At 43.2% G+C, this 20,026-nt stretch overlaps 1 protein-coding gene across 1 annotated transcript in view; it reads right to left on the bottom strand.

Annotated features, from left to right (window-relative positions):
- Positions 1-3,263: 3,263 nt before the first annotated feature.
- The window catches only part of PTH1R (parathyroid hormone 1 receptor), a 112,426-nt gene continuing 95,663 nt past the window's right edge, over positions 3,264-20,026 (bottom strand). The window contains exons 9-13 of the mRNA XM_048951852.1: positions 18,804-18,870; positions 16,023-16,117; positions 13,846-13,987; positions 13,029-13,070; positions 3,264-12,301 (exon numbers count right to left, since the gene is read on the bottom strand). Of these exons, the coding sequence (XP_048807809.1) occupies positions 11,939-12,301; positions 13,029-13,070; positions 13,846-13,987; positions 16,023-16,117; positions 18,804-18,870 (709 nt within the window). The 3' untranslated portion in view covers positions 3,264-11,938. The remainder of the gene's footprint in view (positions 12,302-13,028; positions 13,071-13,845; positions 13,988-16,022; positions 16,118-18,803; positions 18,871-20,026) is intronic.

The following is a 20,026-nucleotide window of genomic DNA, read 5'->3' as shown; positions in this document are numbered from 1 at the left end:
GAACAGTCTAGCCAGAGGGATGACGTTCTGCAAAAGCCTCCATCAGTTAGGTTTTATGGTGGTTATATTTCATATTCACAGAGCATCTGCTTGTGCCCAGTTACAGTCTTCACCCTGCAAGGGCAGCACTCCAGGGAACCACCCTGCATTGTCTGTGCTGTGTGAGATGAAGGCATCACGCAGCTGTGGATGGAATGAGGCACCCCTTCTGACATCAATACTGTCAATGTATCAGGTGGCATGAGAGCATCCTTCAAAATAGCCACTGCAGCCACATTAGGAGAGCAGTAGAACGAAGATTACAATATGCTTTGAGACAAGAGATGGAAGGGTGCCTTGTCCACTTTGCCTTTTGTCACTGCTTTGTTTTTTCTCTCTGCAATTTTCTATGGCATTCTCCATCTGACAATTAAGGGAATGACCAGAGAGATGTCATGCACTCATTTACTCCACTGAAAGTTTGTGCAGGAAACAGTTTTGAGATGAGGGATAGACATGGACCTCATACAAGTTGTGTTGGGTCTGAAGACATCTATCCATGCTGTGCTTGGGAAGAGCTGGAGGAATTTGGACTAGAGGGTGTTCTGCCCTGTTCCTTTGCATTCAGGTAAAAGAAAGCTTGGCTGAACACAGAGATTTGAGCTCCAGCACGTTCCAGTGTTCAAATTCGAGTCTGTGTGTGAAGCTTACTCGCACATAAGTAATAGAAATAGGACAAGGGCTAGATGTACTCCTGAATTACACCAAAGTGGCTTTGTAGTGGCACACCTGGGATGTGTGTTAAGGGAGAATGCCTTCTACACTGTGGCTGTTCTTCTCAAGGGGAATCTCGTTATTGGGTTTCACTTGTAAGGAAATGCATGCCACCAGATTGCTGTCACTTGTGTATAAGTCAGAGAGCAACTGGGACAAAGCTTTCTGTCTTCTGTTTCTCTCTCTTGAATGTTATCTGATACTGATGTAAGTCTATGAATGGGATCAAGGCACTATAACCATCTCATTTGCTGCCAAGACCTGGGGAGCTCCATCTGGAACAATTGTTTGTGTAACTGCCTTTGGTCAGCAGTGTTCCCATTCCTTGCTGCTGGGATTTGAGTGCTTTTTGAAATCAGGCCAATCATTCAATGCTTATCATTTAGAAGAGGATAAAAGGTTAGTCCCTTTTTCCACTTGTAGTTAGCCAGGCGAGGAATGCTAGCATGTCTACAGAGCAGCATGGCATGAGTTCATTTCTGGAACATGAGCGTGCTGGAGCATTCTCATGCATTATACCAAATGTTGGAGCATTTTTTTGCCCAGCTCTTCCTCCTATGTGAAGCACACTTGCATCAAAAGAAATGCCATAATTAAACAGTGACACAGGGAGGAACGTCCTTAAATTTCATCAATGGTAAACCAGAATTTTTATAAGTAGTTGGAACTGAGCTGTGCTTAGGAGAAGGGTTTCAGCATCTGAATTAGCATGTCTCTAAACACTGCTGTCCAGCAAGAAACAGAGCCTGAAGCCAACCAATTTTATTCTTTGTTATCCTGAAAACCATAAGCTTATGGGTATTAAAACCACCCAATACAAAGTGTCCTAGAATCATAGAATTGTTTGAGTTGGAAGGGTCCCATAAAAGCCACCTAGTCCAAATTCCCTGCAATGAACAGTCATCAGACACATAATTACTACCCATCTTTGTATACTCATAATGAACTCATTCCCATCTTTCTGTATCCACAATGAACTGTAGGATCTCATTGAGCTCCCTCCTCTCACACAGGAACACCAGGTTCACCTAAGGGTGACCCTAAAGGATTTTAGAGACTCTGAGGTCCATAGGCAGGAAAAGACACAAAGGAGATATTTTCATGAGAATCAATAAAGGCTTCTTTTTATTTTAATTCCCTTTTTACATACATCCGTGGTTTGTCGTTTTCCGCTCATTACTTTGGTCCATACAGAAAGCAGAAGTGGAGGAATGTAAACCAAATGTCTGCCTGACAACACACACAAGGCAATGTCCTCGTAACACGTACAAAGAAATCACAGTTTTGCCCATTAGTTTTTTCAGTCTTGTCCCTCCTCTGAAGTGAAACGAGGTCTTAAATCCACTTCAATGAAATCACTGGAGTGGGAGGGGGAAGAACACAACCCAGCTCTTCTCCCTCCTGCTCATCCTAGGAAGAAAAGGAGCCAATATCCCACTGGCAGACCACTGGGAATGGCCAAGTCCTTTCTCTAATGCCCACATCCCATCACTTCTGGTAACAACCATGGTTTGTTCACCCTGAAGTTGCTGAGAAGAAGCAAGGAGTTTTAGCAGCAGATCTGTCTCTTCATGCATGCCTCAGCTCATGCAAATGTCAAGAGTTTGACATCATGTTTTTGGACATGGGGGTGGGCGACAGTGCTTGGATGCACCTGACCTTCTTCTGCCACCAACTGCCTTTCCTCTTCCACCAGCTCTACTTAAACCCAATCTGTCAAAATATTTCACCTCTATCAGCAAATATCTTCTTGCTCATCCTTCCCTGGAGCCCTGGAGGAAGAGTGACTAATTTAGACAGAGAAAAATAAAAAGGTAAAAGCTCAGCCTGGCAGGAAGCATCCAGCTCTATATTTAGAAGGGCTCATGCCTGCTGTAATGCTCTGTTTTAAGTGGATGCTGTTTCCCTGGTGAAGTCATTGTTTTGCCTTCTGTTTTAGGTACCCGAGGTCTACTCTGTTTGGAGAACATTCTTAGTTAAACTTGTTTTAAGCAGTCTCACATGGCCATTGTATCTCTTCTTCAGAGGACATAGACACAAGCCAGTGCAAGTTCATCCCATCCATTTCAAACATTTTAATCCTATGCCTTTTTCCATCAAAATACCATGTCCCCACATGTAGAAGCCCAATGCAAAACCTAATGTTGGCATTTGTCAAGCATTTTGAGAGAGGCGACTGCTGTTCAGACAACCATCTACCCCTTGATCTCTGCTTTCTGGTTTTGTAGTGCTAGTGATTTAAAGCAAAAAGCCACCCTGAGTTATGTATGGTAGGCAAAGTCTTGGGGGCAGGAGAAGGGTGAAGTCATTTGTCTGAATGTTTTTTTCCTCCTGTGAATTGAAGAGTAAATCCCACTCCATGGAAATCAATAGAAGTCTTGGAGTTGGTTTTCATGCTGTCATGATTTCATTCCATATTGATGCTGGCACACCTGTCTTGTTACCCACCATGCTGTTTGCCCAGAGAGAGGAATATAATCAAATACCATCACATTCTTTAGTTCATATGCAAAAAAAAAAAAAAAAAAAATCCCAATTCCTAAGGTCAAAGAGAGAAGCTTCTCTGCGGGACCCTGGAGAAATGGGTTTGACAACCAGGTTCTTGTACTAAGATTACCCTAATGTTTTTGTTTTTTTTTTTTTCCCCAAAGAAAAAAGGAAAGAAAAAGAGCCAGTGAGAATCAGGAAGAGAAATTTGCACAGGATTTGTTGAATCCCCCATTTGCTCTTAACATTTTCTGCTTAGGAGGGAGTGCAATCATGCAACAGTGTCCAGCTCTGTTCAATCTGTGCTGGATAGGGGAGCCTGCCTGAAAAGAAGACAAACTTATAGGACTCCTTAATTACTGATGCTCATCTGGTTCAGCTCTTCCTTCCCTTTTTCTTTTGTTCCTGGCCCCTGTGCAGTGTCAGACTGAGGTGATATCCAGCCCAGCCCTGCCTCTCTGGAGTCTTGCAAATCCGTTCCAAATTGTGACAAAATTTGTTGTGCTCTTGCAAATACTGCCTTTGGTTCCCTTTCAAAGCAACACTGCTGCCCATCAGTACTGATGCATTCAACCTGCTGACAGTCCTGGTTGGGTACACACCAGAGATGCAAAGGCAACTCAAGAAACAGTTCTGCAAGCGCCCCCAAAGCAACACTAATGGACCAATCTAGAGAAGGACACAAAAACCACAAAAATGAGCAGACCAGAGCATTAACATTACAATAATCATAAACAGGAATATTTAACAACAATGTCAGATCTAAACCCAAGCCCCTTGACAATGGAAATACGGTGGGTGAGATTTGCAGGTCATACTGAACAGCTCAAGACCTTCAATGAGCAAAACATGATCGAGTTCAGTTGGAGGCTGAAATTCTATGCCGAGGTCAGCAAACCTTTCCCTGGTCTGTGGGAAAGATTTCACTGAACCTTACTTGATAGTCCTTTTAATGCTCCCCTGTAACTTCCATTAGCTTCTCACATTCTTTTTCCCACTTGCCTCTCAAATCCTGGCAACATGGTGACATTATCTTGAACTTTGAAACTGTGGGACTAGCTGAAACCTGAAAGCTGGCATGAAAACTAGAAGTAAGATAGGAAAAAAAAAAAGAAAAAGAAAAAAGAAGGGGCTAAGGAAAATCCCTACCAGCTGAAACAGCTGAGTATGGCTAAGGGATCACAGTGGGGAGAACAGAGTAATCTGGGCAGGCACAGATAAAACATTTCATGTGATGGCTGATGTCTTGGGTGTCATTTAATCCCAAACAGCAAGCTGGGTGTCCAATTCTCAGCAGACTACTTCTGTAGTTAGAGTTGGAAGCTTTATTTTAATTCCATTATGCAAACTGTAAATGAGTTCTGAACTGTGGTCCAGATTCAGATCTGTTTTGCCTTGGCTTGCGACTGAGTTAACTCAATTAACTTCAGAGGAGCAGCTCCTGCCTTCTGCCAGTGAATATAAAATCAACATCAGATCTGTTCCTGACTGTCCTGCCCTAGGGATTGGCTTCACATTACTCTGTCCACTCATTTTATCTGTTCTCTCCACCACAGAGGACTCCTCCTGCCAAGGAGAAGCCAGAACACCAGACACTCCATGGTAACCATCAGAGCATTCAACAGAATATGATGAGATAAATAAAGAATGACTTATTATTACTTTTTTTCTTGTTTATAATCATTCTTAAACTTAAAAGGAAGCTAGTCTAGTTCTTGCTCTTGGTTCTCTTGTCTTAAAAATGCACCAAAAATAAAAGACTATGTTGTCACACCAATGTTTCAGCTCTGTCAGGGTGCCAATGCTCCCTGCATGAGGGTGTGGTACAACTGATCTGAGCAAATTATGTTCCCATCCCGATGTTTCAGATTGGTTTTGATTCTGAGAGTTGAGATTGGCTTCGAGCCATTAAAAAGCCTGGATCTGCATCCAGGAAAAATGGAAAAAAAGAAATGCTTACAAGGAGTTCTTTAAATAAGTTTTAGGGGTTTCTTTTTCTAGAGCCAGGTTGGAAAGAAAGGAAAGTAAATGTAGAGAAAAACTCCAGCCAACCTGAATTTAGAATCATAGAATCATGGGATCATTAAGGTTGGAAAAGACCTCTAAGATCACCTAGTCCAACCACCAGCCCATCCCCACCATGCCCAATAAACCAAGACCTGAGGGTAGAAGAGAAGAGGTGTCCACTCAGCAGAGATCATCAGCAAAGGTCCTTTTGGGCTTTTCTACCCACTAGGAAGAAGCTGTGTCAAAGATACAAGGAAGCTGCTGGTTCTATTTCCCCTGTTGCTCTGGAGCACCACCACCTAATGCTACAGGTGAGGTGGGGGACTGCTAGCACTGACAAAAGACCAAGTCTCAGCCTCAGATTCAACTGTTGGACTTTCAGTAGATCTCTGCTCTAAGAAGCACTTACAAATCAAGGAGCAGTCAGTGAAGATATTTACGAGCACTGAACAAAAAGTATACTAGGATTTGGAGATCCTCTGCTTACTATCAGCCTTCATATACAGACACCAAATAAACTCTGGGCTAACCACTAAATGAAGCTCATTAACAACACTTCTGGTAAGACTTTCAGGGCAAGGTCACTGTTTTTCATTCAGTGAGCTTTTACATGACCAGAAGCTGGACACGGGTGGGTTCTCAGCTGTGTGTCCATGCACCTCCATGCACCCCAAAGAGCATGAGAAAACACCAGGGAGACCAGATTTCTGGCTCAGACTTTCCAGGCAACACGTCATTATTGGAAAAACCTCCAATATTTCAGTCTCCTTTAATTAATCATGTGTCTTTGCAACAACCCATCTCTACTTTCTTCTGCTCTGCCACCATTAGATATGACCTAAGCTTAAGTTTTGATTCTGTGAGAGGCCATAAAAATAGTTTGAGTGGAACAGGGTGAGCCCAATAACCGTTATACAAATGGAACTGCTGCCTCAAAACAATACGTTCCTCTGGGCCAACAGTATTTGCTGTCCAATAGGCTCAACCTTTCTCCTCTGTAGGCAAAAATAGGAGAGCTGCCTTCCAATGGACATCCACAGAGATGGACATCCCTCTTATTTTACTCACACCATTTATGAAACTTTATGTTTCGAGGCAAATTTAGACAACCCTGGCTGTTCATGATGGAAATGTATTTATAGGGTCTTTCGCAAACCCATTTCCTTTACAGTTTAATATTTTTTCTCATTTCAAGATACTCTAGAGGAATGGGATATAAAATCTACTCTGTCTGGAGAGTCACACTGGATGCCTGAACACCTCCGTAGCTTGCCAGAAATATCATATATGTCCATATATTTATGCTGCAGAATGTGGCAACCCGTCAGCAGTAGAAGTAAAAATAACAATAAGAAAAAAAATCAAACCTGTTCCATTATATTAAAAATAAATAAATACATCAATTTCCCTAGACTTGCCTGAGAGTGCAACATGATTTCTCCCCCAGCAAGTGTTCTTAGTGGGAAAGTGGCACGGTGAAGACCTTCCTTAATCTGCCCGTGGCCTTAAAATAAATCTTCCTTACATGCTGAATGATTTACAATTTGCAGCCACCAGAGCAATGCCCATTTGTGACAAAGGCTACAGGGCTGAGGAGGCACACACCAAACCCTTAACCCCAAAGGCTGTAAAATGCTGCCCCAGATCATTTTCCTTTTGCTTCCTCTTACAGCCAAAATGTCACAAAGTTCAGATAAAGCCCAGGAGAGAGGATGTGAACCATGATACTGCTGCATAACTTTCTATGAGAAGGCACAGATGGGCTTTGGCAAACTCATGGGCAACAATAGGTGGAAAAAGGCACAGTTGAATAAGAAGCAACATTGCATATGAAAGGACTTCACAGGTTCATACAACCTCTCCATTGAAGGTCAACTCTTAAAGTGCTTTCTCTTATTTCATGCAGTCCTATCTCAAGAAAAAGAAACTCTGAAGAGAGTGAGAGATACAGATGAACTGAGAACGTCCTTGTTATCAGTAATCCCACTTGCAGCTGCCAATGAATTCTAGGTGGAAGTTATGCAGAAAAAATTAGCCCGTGGAAAAACAAGAAAACCAAACACACTGAGGTGCCTTAACTTTTTGAAAGACTGAACTCAGAAGTCTAAAAACTTTTAAGACAGCCATTGAATCCATCCAAACAATAAAAGGAATGAAAACTGGAGATCTTCGTGCTTAGTGTATTTTCAGTCTTTAAAAAACAAAAAAAAATTCTTACCAGCTCCATGGATGTTCTGCAGCTTTCAGCCAATTGCCCATAAACAAATAAAGCAAGCCAGTCCCTGGCTGAGCAGTTCAATTTTTGGGAGAACTTTGTCAACTGATTTGGCTCTAATATGCATCAGACAAGATGCAGCAGAGCTGAGGAATGGTGAGGAAGGGGACAAGACATGATCTCATCTGAACTAAGACAAAGCAGTTCATAGAAGGTGTAAGAACAATGGTCTGCACAAATGCAGCCGAAGCAGTAATGATGAGGAGCTGCCAAAAGTCATCCTTAAGAAATACGAGTCCAAGAAATGTTAACATTTCTATGTCTATTCAGAAAGGAGGTAGATCAAGTAGAATTATTAGGATTGTTAGCAGACTGAGCTGCTATGGGTGGGATAGATGAGGTGCAGGGCTGGGTACCACAAGATGAACCTGCCAGAGAGAGAGATTCCTGACCAAGTCCAGCATCTCAGTGGCAACCCGTCCTGCATACTGTCAGCTGGTTTACAGGATGGGAAGAAAAGGACATAAAGCTGACACCATGGAGGAAAGAAAGGTGGTGAAATAGAGGCAAGCAGGTTCGTCAAGCCTTTGCCTCTGCTAGAAGTGAGCTTGAGGATGTCTCTCTGCCCATGTGTAAATCAGACAGCATGGGAACTGTCACCCTGTAGAGGACCAGACCTTTGCACGGGGATAAAATGACATGGAATCATAGAACCATAGAATCAGTTGAGTTGGAAGGGACCCTTACTGGCCATCTAAGTCCAGCTCCCCTGTAAAGAACAGGGACAGCTCTCAGCCCTGTGCTTGCAAGTGCCTGCATCTCCTGGTGATGGAGAAAATTGAAGGTGACCATATTCCATATCTAAACATTTTGGCTCTCTGCCCTTCCAGGACAAATGAAAACAGCAACAGCAAATTTTGGTTTTAAAGCACCATGGATCTAATCTTTTCCTCTCAAAGAGAAAGTAGAGAATGCCCTTGGATCCCTGGCTAATACAGCATAGCCTGTATGCTCAGCCAACAGTGCTGTCTGCAATCAGCACAAGAAGGACAGGAACAGACTTTGACATTACATTCTACCATATCTTTAAAAGCAGAAGTATTCCCCTGTTATGGTATAGGCATTTTCCCTTTATTTTTCCTTAACACAAACACCAAGGAAAAAGAATCTACTGTGTACGATCGGTATTTGAAAAGATCAAGAAAATACTTCTTCCCATGCACATTCCTCATGCATGTAAATTTTATCTACATTCAACACCAGTTTCTAAGCATTTATTCTCAACAATCTAGTGATGAATGCATTTCTGTTTATGAGGGGTGCTGAATTTGTTTATAACTCATTTTACGGGTTTTGCTAATCCCCTGAACTTTGTTAAGCAATTGCCAAACATGTTATTAATCTTGAGTCCTCTGTAAGAAGCACAAATAAACAGTGAATCACTAGTGTTTTTGGTGTTTTGTTGGTGGCTTTTATTTTGTATGCCTTTTTGTTTTGTCCCACCAGTGAAATGATACCAAGTAATTCCTCTGAGTGAGAAAAAAAAAAAGGAAGGTCATTACATCTACTTGGCACGTTTTAAGCACAACGTACTTCTGGAAGGGCAGAAAACCAGAGCCAGCACACTCAGTGTGTTTCTCTCTCATTGGCAGCTCAGCCACAGGGGATGCTGAATAACAGCTGTACACACTCTAGTAAGAACTTCTGCCCCTTTGATTCCCTCCTGAGGCTGTGCCAATGTCTGTGAGGAAAAGGCGAGCAGCGAGCAGAGCAGGGCTGACACAGATTTCTGCAGAGCTCTCCATGCCAAACTTTCACTAGAGCTGACTTCTCTTGCAAGATTACTTAACGCCTCTGTAATACCACTGTTAGCATTCTTATTATTGCTCACAGAAGCAACAAGAACAATAAGAGAGCATGAGGAAAAGAAAAAAAGCGATGCTTTGCAAACGCGATGTTTCAATAGCTGCCGTGTGGTGGTAAATGGTTATGAGGAGTTTTGAGTTATTCTGATGATACAAAATAAGGAAAAAAAAAAACCCCGAACATCACAAATAAATACTGGCTTTTAAAGACTGGCTCATGTAGGTCTGCAGCTGTTTGAGAGGTGCTTCAGTGCCTTGCAGAGGATTGACTCTTAGCCACCACGCTCCCTACCAAGTCCAAATCAAAAGCCCAGAGATGCCAAGGCAAGGAGGCTTGTTACTACACTGGGCTTCAACTTGAGAAGTTGCCTGAAGATGTGAGACACAGAAAACACAGTCAAGATCTCTAGGCTCACCCTGACCTCCTTCAGAATTTTGGAGGATTTAGTCCTTCATACATACTCAGAGCTTGCAGTGTGAAGTGAGTGGATGCATCTCAGAAGCACTGGTTGATATGCCAAAGCAGACATACCTAAAGGATCAGGATAGATGGTAAGACATTCCACAGGCCCCACCTGCATCCTAAAAGACTTCTGCAAACTGCTCCAATGACTGATCTCTGCTCCATTTCAGTAACAGCCAGGTGGAGTAAAAAATACTTCAGCTTCCAGAAACTTATCTGGAAGAAATAAAACAACCGTGAGGGTCTGACTCTCAGACTGCAGCAAAGGAATACTGACATACGATGGGCTGAAGAGAGGATCCAAGCCAGCTCAACCAGAGTCTTCTCTTTGAGTGACAAGTGACAAGTTTGGTCACCATTCCTAATTTCCCATTGCTGTGAAATTCTGAATCATGCTTCCGAACTGGAAAAGACCTTTTCCTAGCTGCTCACCTGGTTGAAGTGTGAAGGACAAAACACTGTTGGCCAACAAGAGCCATATCTCTTTGTCACTGCTGAAGACATGAGTTGTGTCAGGAAACAACCTTCTGGCTCTCCTTGCAAAAACCACCAGCAAGTGACAAAAGACTCTGGTCTCTCTCTCCTGTAGGAATCAGGCATTTTATAGAATCATAGAATGGTTGGGTTGGAAGGGATCTTAAAGCCAATCTGGTTCCAACCATGGACTGGTTGCCCCCCACCAGCTGAGGCTGCCCAGGGCCCCATCCAGTTTGACCTTGAGCACCTCCAGAGATGGAGCACCCACAGCTTGCCTGAGCAGCCTGTACCAGTGCATCTCCACTCTCTGATTAAAGATTTTCTTCTGAACATCTAAACTAAATTTTCTTCTGCTCTTCCCTTCTCAGGCAACCCCAATATTTCCTCTTCTAAGCGTCTCTGGGCAAAATCAGTGACTTTGGCTGAAATTATACTTAATCACACCAGCGAAGATGCGGGCCAGGTGTCTGTATGTATGTGTGATTCATTTGAGTGTCTTGACCACTAAGAATGAGAAAGAAAGAAGATGCTCAGAAGGTGACTGTCCACGAGCCATCTCTGTGCTTACACCCAGCAGATTTTGCCCTTGAACCTCATGAAAGCAAGCTTGCCTGACTGTATCCAGCATCTTGTGTTTCTCTTCATGAGTGTTTGGATTAGTGAGAAACAAGTAATTTAGAGGGGAGAATGAGAAGAAATGTGTAACTTTATAAGAACATTACTGATGTCTGTTTCCATGAGCATCCACAAAGAGGGAGGCTGAGATAGCGACCTTCTGAGCTGATTTTAGCCACACGCACACACAGACACACAGCTGAAGATCTGCAAACACCCTCCCCATCTCAAACTGCCTGGGAGCAGGCAGGGTGGGCCCATCTCTACTGCTGGATCTGGAAGACTGAAAATGTCACACTAAATATGTCACACACTCTGTTAACTGCATTTCCCATCTTAAAATTGCACTGGTTTCTGGCTTGCTATGGTACTCAAGTCAAGGAAAGAAGAATATAGTTTTTTGCCTTCATCTAGTGACCATGAGCTGTTAAACCTGCCCATCCCAGAGGAGCTGTTTGCCAAGGAGTGAGAATGCCCAAGGGAAGAATATGTCCCAAGTTGTACCAAGCTGTGCACATTAAGAACTTGGCTGCAAGAATGGACAGCTGTGGTACCCAAAGGGCCTTGGTCATTCTCATGTGTGTTACCAGACAGATTCAAAAAGGACAGAGCAAACCAAACCAAAGACACTGATGCCCAGGTGGCTTGTACCCTTGCAAGAAGATGACAATGTATGCTCCCCGCAAGACTCTTGCTTTACTGGGTGAGATTCCCATCCTCCTTGACTGCCCAAGTTCTCCAAGAAGTGAAAGGACTGCGTGCTGCTGTGCAACCCTCCCCACAAACTCTCAGTATCTCTGTTGTTCAGCATGTAGCAAGGCCTGTGGATAGCCCTGCCTCCATTAACACTGGGGAGACTGAGATCACTGGGTATATGTGTGTGATCAACCACTGGCCACGTTGGTGGCTTTTTTTTTTTTTTCCATATAACTTAACCTCTCGTTCCACAGAACAGAGAAAAGGCATGGAAACCCTTGGCATCCATTGTGTGGCCTGATATTCTTTTGCCCACTAAATGCTCTCCAGGAACCTTTTTCATCCTTTTGTTTCTTCTCCTTACATCACTGTCTCTCTTTCTTCTTCAACAAGTACTGTGGGTCTGTCTCCATCATAAAGCCCAGAGCCATTCAGGTACTCTTCCTCTTTGTTGTACTGCTCTGGTCCAGAAGAAGGCATAGAGTTTTCAGAAATAGAGCCATTTTTTACATAACCTGGTAAATTCCGGTGTCCATTGAGGGTCCCTGGTATAAGTCTTGTATTGAGATGAAGGGCAAGTGCCCCTCTCGTGGCTACATTTGTGATGCTGGTGTGGGAAACCATTGGTCCATAACTGTAGGTTGTGCTCCCACTTCGTGCTTTCCTTTTAAAATCAAGTGCTAATGTCCACCTGCTCCATGACTTCTTTATTTCTGCTTGGACCTGAGAAACAAGGAGGGAAAAAAGCATGAGCGGAAGGAGAAGGGGAGAGAGAGTCATTAGAAGGAGGTAATATCTGCATGGATGGGAACTCTCTGGAGGGTGAAATTGGAAGGAACATCTTGGGTTTACGCTGCAGGACATAAGAAACTTATCTGTAGTTGCATTTCACCCTTAAATCCATAAAGTTTGCCTATAGCAGCCTCACATTTGTCCAAGATCATAATTCAGTGTGCATTCACTGATCAGCTAAGTTTTTACTATGCAGCCACAGAGGGAATTTAAAGAAACAAAGACAGCTCAAAAACAATCTGAAAACTAAAGCATATCACTTGAAGCAGAATAAAAAGATCAACAAAGCTTGGCCTAACAAAAGAGCTTGATGATTAAACAGCTATTCTATCAATCCACTTTTATTCCTGACACAGCTCTGATACTGAGTGGCACTAAACAGCACTTGTGCTGGGAAAAGGGAAAAAAAACAACACTTTTTTCCCCACTAGCTACTTCCAGTAGTTCATCAGTTGTTGCAGACTGATCTGTATGTCTTATATGACCAAAAAGAATGTATGAACTTTTTGTGTGGATGGATAGATCCTTCAGTGAGTGCAAACTAGGGCTGCATCTCTAAAATAAGAGGGGTATACAGTGATGTGCATCCACCTTACCACCCACGTTTGGAACTAGCTTAATAAAAGTAGGACATAATTAAGAAGCTTATGACTCTTACCTCTCCATTGCAAAAACAGTATATGATGGCAACAAAAAATCCCTAGAATGAAAAAGAAATAGCACATTAATATGAATCAAAAGAACTGAGATGTGAGAAAACCATCTACATTTTTTTGTTGGCCAATAGTTTACCTAGGTCTTGGTGGGGTCAGTGGCTATTTTATCCCATCTTCACCCAGCAGGAATTGTGGAAGTGCATGAACACAAGTTTTGTCCCCATCTCTTTAGAGTTTCTCTAAACTTTCATCTTCCCAGACCTACTGTTCACCTTTCATTATTCACACCAGTTGACCATGATGATAGGTAGTAGAACATAAGCCAAAATTTAATCTCTCAGGAAAGACGTACGGTGACCATGCAACACAACTCTGCTTGCAGAGAGTGGCATATTCCTGCTGTTGCAGCTTGTATAGGACCAGCCCTGTAAATGAAACTGCATATTGCTCAAACCTAGAACTGAGGAATCAATTCACAGGACTGAAAGACAGCTTGGGAGAAGTAAATTTGAATAAATTTGAAACAACATGTCTCTGGATCTCTACCAGCTTATGTCTAGTCTGGAGCTACATGATATTGTGGGGCAAGTTATCTTTCAACAGCAACACACTAAACCTTTTTACGCTCCATTTTGCAAATATAAAACATACCTGCTGCTAAAATATTGTCAAATGATCTTGTGAATGAAATTTGGCATACTGTAAACACAACCCTGTTTCCAAAGAGAACATTCTGCACTCTCATTTCCCTCTTCTGTGTGTTGAATATCTCGTAGTTTGTGTCCATAGTTTAACAGCTACAACACAGTTAACAGTTACCTGGAAAGAGTTGAACAGCATTTCATAGTGCATTTGAACTTGCCAAAGAATCCCTGACACATCTGTGTATGGCATAGCCATGAAAACAATATAGTGAACGCCAAACAGAGGCATAAGGACGAGGGTAGATTTCAGCAGCTTCCTGTAGAAAGGAAAGAGAAAGACACAGAGGAAATCACTGGATGGAATGAAACTCCCAGCCAGTCCATCTCGTACCTTGGGTGTCTGTCACACATAATTTCATTCTGTCTTAACATGTTCCCTTGGCTAGTCCTATATATCTTACATTTACAAAAGCATTGTGTCCATCTCCAGTTTCAAGCTATTTCTTCTCTTGTGATGTGTGACACAACCCCATCCATCCTTCAGCACGTCTCCCTCTCTAGATACATATCCCTATGGGACGCTGATGTAGGTACTGGAGATGAAGGCACCAAGACTTCTTTGTCTCAGACCATCCACTATTTTGGGAGTGGAACATGGAAAGAAGGTGAAGGGGTGACATGGACCTAGACCACTGACTCCATCTGAACCTGTCTGGGCAGGAAGGTTGGACCAGATGATCTCCAGGGAGCCTCAGCCTTTCTATAATGCTGCAATTCTGTGTAGCTTATTGAAGCAAGACATTAAGGTCCACCCTGGGTTAGTGCCTTCTGTGCAATAGTAGGGAGGGAAGTGCACCTAGGAGCAGAATCATGCTATATACCAAGGGGATGGTGCAGCATGGGGTAAGGAGGAGATCATCACTTATAGGAGGCATTTTGGACAGCAGTATTTTTAGAGGTGGTGGATGCCCTGTTTCTGGGGACATTCAAAGTCAGGCTGGATGGGGCTCTGAGCACCCGACTGAGCTGTGGGTGTCCCTATTCATTGCAGGGGAGTTGGACCAGATGGTCTTTAAGGTTCCCTTCCAACTCAGTGATTCTATGAGTCTATGATCCACTGGAAAGAATCACAGAATCACAGAATGGCCAGGGTTGGAAGGGACCTCAAGAATCATGAATCTCCAACCCCCCTGCCACATGCAGGGCCACCAACCTCCACATTTAATACTAGACCAGTATTGGTCTACTATACTAGCTCCCATTTGAAAGAGAAGTTCCATCTCAGCACATGACTTATAGCAAGGAGTAGGAGTGAACTACAATGAAGCCCTGAGTACTTGGCTGAGTTTGCTCCTGAGGGAACCAGCCTTGCCTGGAAGTGATGCTAATTGAAGGATTAAGCCTGCTGCCAAGAGTTACAGCAAGTCACTGAGTGCAGGCAACTATTGAGAGGGGCAGACATCGCTACCAGAAAGCTCTGGTACCATCTCTGTCCAGCAACTGGAAACCACTGAGGGAATGTAAAACATTAAGGAGCAGCCCTCATCCAAACCATAATTAATAGCAAGCTTCAGCCAGGGATAAATAAATAAATAGATAAATCAGAGCTCTGACGGGGCAGCAAAGGAAAATGGAGAGATATTTTCCAGCCAAATCTCATTCCTGCTTCAAATGAAACATCTTGTGTTTGGAGAGTAAGATGGTAGCAATGATCTCATGGTCTGCAGCCCAAAACACTCTGTTCTTCCCCCTCAGTGTGCGTCCTGCCGGTCTGTCAGATCAAGAGATGATGAGAAGCCCTGGGAGCTCTCAAGCAGCTGAGGTGGCTGAGCAATCTGCTTTTTCTGTCCCATTTTGACTATGCTTGCAAATACCCTAAATTATCAAGAGAATAGAGCTGGCAGGGCAAAGGAAAACAAAACAAACAAGGAAATGCCAGATTTCCAGCAAAGTTTCAGGAAGCACCCAGTGAAGAGCAGGTTTAACAAACAGACCGTGTTTTACAAAGCACAGGAGGGAAATAAGCAAAAATAAATAAAGCAGTACAACTATTAGGGGCATCAACAGCATAAACAATGCTTTTATTTTTGCCAGCACAGCCACTTCCAAACTGGCTGGAAGGACTGAACTCCTCTCTATACTACAAGGCAAGTCCCATGGGTTGGATTGGATAAGTTTAGGAGAGGTTCAAATGGCTGCTGATCATTCTGCATTACACAGAAGATGACACTCTTCTTGCCTTGTTTTGAGTGTCTACAGTGTCTTCAGCTGAACCAAACACCCTGGGCTCCCTCTGTAGTCTAGTGGGAAAGCATGTTTTGACCCAAAACATGAGGAGGGTTCATGACTCACCTGTACTGTTGTCGTGAGTCACACCTCCCTGCATTTGTTTCCCGTAGCTTGGTTGCTAGGACTCTGATAATATTGATAAAAAGAATAAAATTTACCTGGAAGAGGAAGAAAAAGAAACAACAACAAAATATAAAAGACATTCAGTCAGTGCTCATGTTGTCCAGTCAGTGTCTCCCCCAAAATGAGTCAAAGGGCTACGGCATGCAATGACCTTGTGGCTGTGCTGTGTGTGAGCTGGAAGATCTTCTCCTATGCAAGAGATGACCTCCCCAGGAAAGACCCAGTAGTTGGTGGGTGGGATTACTTCAGCTGTGTTTAATCCAAAGGGTTGTGAGGGAGAGCAATGGCCTTCTCCACGAAAGTGTAGGCATCCCAAATGAAAACACTGACATATGAGCCATCCAGCCTGGGCTGCCTTTCGCATGAAGGTGGCTTACGACTCTGTATGGGCCGTTTTTATGGCCTTATAAACTTCTCGGTCTGAGTTTGGTGCCCAGGGAGTGAAGTGAAATTTGGTTATACTTGTCCCTTACAGTCAACCCAAAAATAAGGTTGTCTTAGGCTGAAAGAAGTATTAGAATGATGTTTTCCCATGTTTCCATGCACATCAATAAAGAAGATTGAGGAAACTGCATGATGTAGAAGGCAGAGAGTAGGCATAATTAAATATGATAGATCAAGAACACAGAAGAGCAATATAACTACAGGGAGATTTTTGAGGGATTCCTGGCTTTTTGGATGTCCTTGAGGTTTGGTTTCACTGGGGCCAGGATCATGCCTGCTGTTGCCCCAGACACATTTGTTCTTGGTGACATGGTGAGGTCACATACAAAGCCATTGTGTAAGCACCCATATGGCTGCATATCTCTGGGCTAATGCTGATGCCTATGGGCTTCTCTGGAGGTTCAAAGCAATCAGCTGACTTCTCAGATAACAGCAGCATTTCAAGGAAACAAATTACCGTGCCGCACACAGAGGCTCATAGTTCTACACCAGAAGGGATTATTGTGGACCTCTAGTTTGATCTCCTACAAAATACAGCCCATAAGACCTCCTTGTATTCATTTTGGTTTGAGCTACAGCAGATCTGGGCTTCAGTGTTTCCATGACGGAGATCCTACCACAGCCATGGGAAGTAGTTCCAATGCTTAATTATCCTCGCTGTTAAAACAAGTAGTTCCCTGAACAGCTGAATGAACGTGGCCTGGTTTGCTATGGCTTTGTCTTCTGTGGTTGGATTCTTTCTCCTTTAACGAGGTGCAAGTTCATTTCAAACAGCTCTCCTCTGCATTAAAAAGGAGTACGGTCACATTACACCCTTTTCCTTGATGGGGCATTAGTAGAATTTCTCTCCTGTATCTGTTTGACTGTTTTCATGAGGTTTGTGGGAATTTAACATCTCTGCAACCCCATTTGGTTAGAATTTACGGACTGGCAGAAGGGTTCTGAGGGAGGGACGGGTAGAACATAGGCAGAGAAGCACATGGCCTACGGGCATATACAATTCATTTTCATTGGAAACCAAAGTTAAATTAAAAAAAAAAAGGGAAAAAGAATTAAAAAAAAGAGAAGCTTTGTTTCTTTTATGAGTTTTTTTCTAGTTGAAAACACTCAGCAGTGAGATCTTGTTCTGCATCTGTCCACTAAATTGGAGATACTCAACATTATCATAGTCAGGAGGAAAATTCCTGTGACTTTTCCTCAAACATGTGCTAAGTTTAACAAAAAATACAGACAAATTAATGACATCAAAGGTAGAAACAGAGTGAAGGGATTTCAAACCCCTCAGCCTTTAAATTCTCTGCAAGTACATCCAGAAAATGCATAACTTAGTCCAGTAACGTATTACCAGCCAGTGTGGGAATTGAAAAAGCAGCCAAGTGAACAATATAAACCCACAGAAATTAAACAGAAACAACCCACAGAATATTTTTGCATGATAAATAGCTTCATTTGCATATAGCCAGGGTACAAGCACAGCAGAGCCTCATGGAGGAACATTATTTTTACAAGGACGAGCCTCAATCGAGCTCTTTCTCCTCTGCTAATTGGGCTTTAAATTAAATGCAATGAGGTTGCTGGCATTCATCTAGCTGAACTATCTGAACTTCTCCATGCTACTGTTTCATTTCCAATGACCACGATGCGGTCTTGGTGACTTGTTTCTTCCAAGGTGCAGAACAGATTGCTAGAGCCAGGTGGAGAATTTCTACCAAAAGGAAATTTTGAAGAAGAAAAAAATCCCCCTCAAGTCCAAAGCAGCTCACCTCTTCACACATGTGATCGCATTCTGAAACTGTCCTGCTGTTTATATGCAGGTGGACTTGTTTTCTTCTCCCCCACACTGATCCTATCCCAAAGTCCTCCTTATTTGTAAGTCAGAGCAAAGTACAGAGTTTGATACAAAACCCGCTATAGAGAGATTCTTACTGACTCTGTTCAGCTACTCAAGGCTGTGTGTAATGGAGAGTGAGTGTGGAAAAGCTCTTTTGCTTGCTATGGAGTAATAGGGGACCACAGAGAACCACAGGGAGAAGAAAGAGGGTAATGCCCAAAAACTGAAAGCAAATTCTCAAGCCAGTTAGGACTCTACTCAAACACATAATGACCCACTAGCTTCCCCTCATGCAGGCTGTCACAGTGCTTCCCATTGCAGGTGCCTGGTGAGAATATATGAAGAGTGTAATTAGAGCAGGGTAGCTTGGCCAGCTCTTTGCACTGTGCACCCATTACTCAAATACAGTCACTGCATCCCAGTTGTTGTGATCAGTCAGTACTCACCACGATAGCTGCCAGGATGGGCACCTGAATAATCCATTTTAAATTGCCAGCACTCAAGTCCCAACACCTGAGAAGAGATTGACATCCCATCAAGAAACCATTGGTTACAAAGACCAACAGGCTCGGTGTCTCCTTGGGTAAATCCTCCCTGGAAGGCTGGGATTTCTCCAAAGCCTGTTGGGTTGGAAAGGCCTAGCTCTAACCCTTCAAAGTAGCCCCTTTTCTGCTGCCATACCATTCAAAACCGAAATGCCTGGTAAGTGCATTTAAAGCTGTACTCTCTAGATGGTGGAACAGCTCTTTCTATAGACACCAAGACCAGTCCCCTCGGGACAGGAACTCACCCTTTCCCACTTCACTTTTTTAAGAGAAAAATATGCACTAAAAATAATCTGGTTTTTATGATAACAAAAGAGGCTATGGTGGGCTTTGCATTGGCTGAAATGTCCTCATACCACCCCTCTGAATAAACCTGCACAGCTTTCCTTGGGGATCTGCCCTGCCAAATACATTATGATATGGATAATTCTGTTTTCCTCACATTCAGATTCTGTGTACCTCCTTCAACCTTGCTCTCATAGTGAAACCCACAAAAGCCTTTATCTTCCTTATCCAAGTGAAGCCCTTATCCATGTAAAGACTAAAAGGGCAAGCTGTTGGTAGCATGGATGTTCACCTATGGTCTTCTATCTGCTGACGAGGGGCTGGACACTATTTCCTCCCAGGAGTTTTCAGCAGCCATGGAATAAGGTCACTTGGTGTTAATTACTCTGTTTGAACTCTCTCCAACCACAGAGAGAGGAGTGCCACAGGACTTTCTTTATCTGAGCCAGACATCCTCCAGATGGCAGCTGCAGTTTTCATTTCATGGGCCAAACTCTGCCCAGGCAACCATTCAAGGAAAGTGAGAGACAGGGGCAGAGAAACCACTGGTGCTGACTGAAAGGTTGTACAAGGACGAGACTGTGCCAGTGCAGATGCGTCATACTTCAGTAGCTGTGCTACGAAGTCTTTCCATGGCTACAGCTTAGGTTTTTACCCTTTGGAAAGCAGTCTCTTCCAAGGCAAAGCTATTTGTCTGTGGTCCCTTCAAATTTTGATAGCAAAGTTTTGGATGTAGATGAAAGCTGTTCTGTGGTCGGCCCTGGGCTGTGTGGTACCAGGGATGCTATGGGTGCTTTCTTCAGCTTAATGGAAGAACATGGGGCTTTGGGTTGTTAGTG

The sequence above is a fragment of the Lagopus muta genome, chromosome 7 (assembly GCF_023343835.1).
Source record: "Lagopus muta isolate bLagMut1 chromosome 7, bLagMut1 primary, whole genome shotgun sequence".
NCBI lineage: Eukaryota > Metazoa > Chordata > Aves > Galliformes > Phasianidae > Lagopus > Lagopus muta.
Note: the sequence above shows the minus strand (reverse complement) of the source record. Positions and strands in the feature narration are given on the sequence as shown.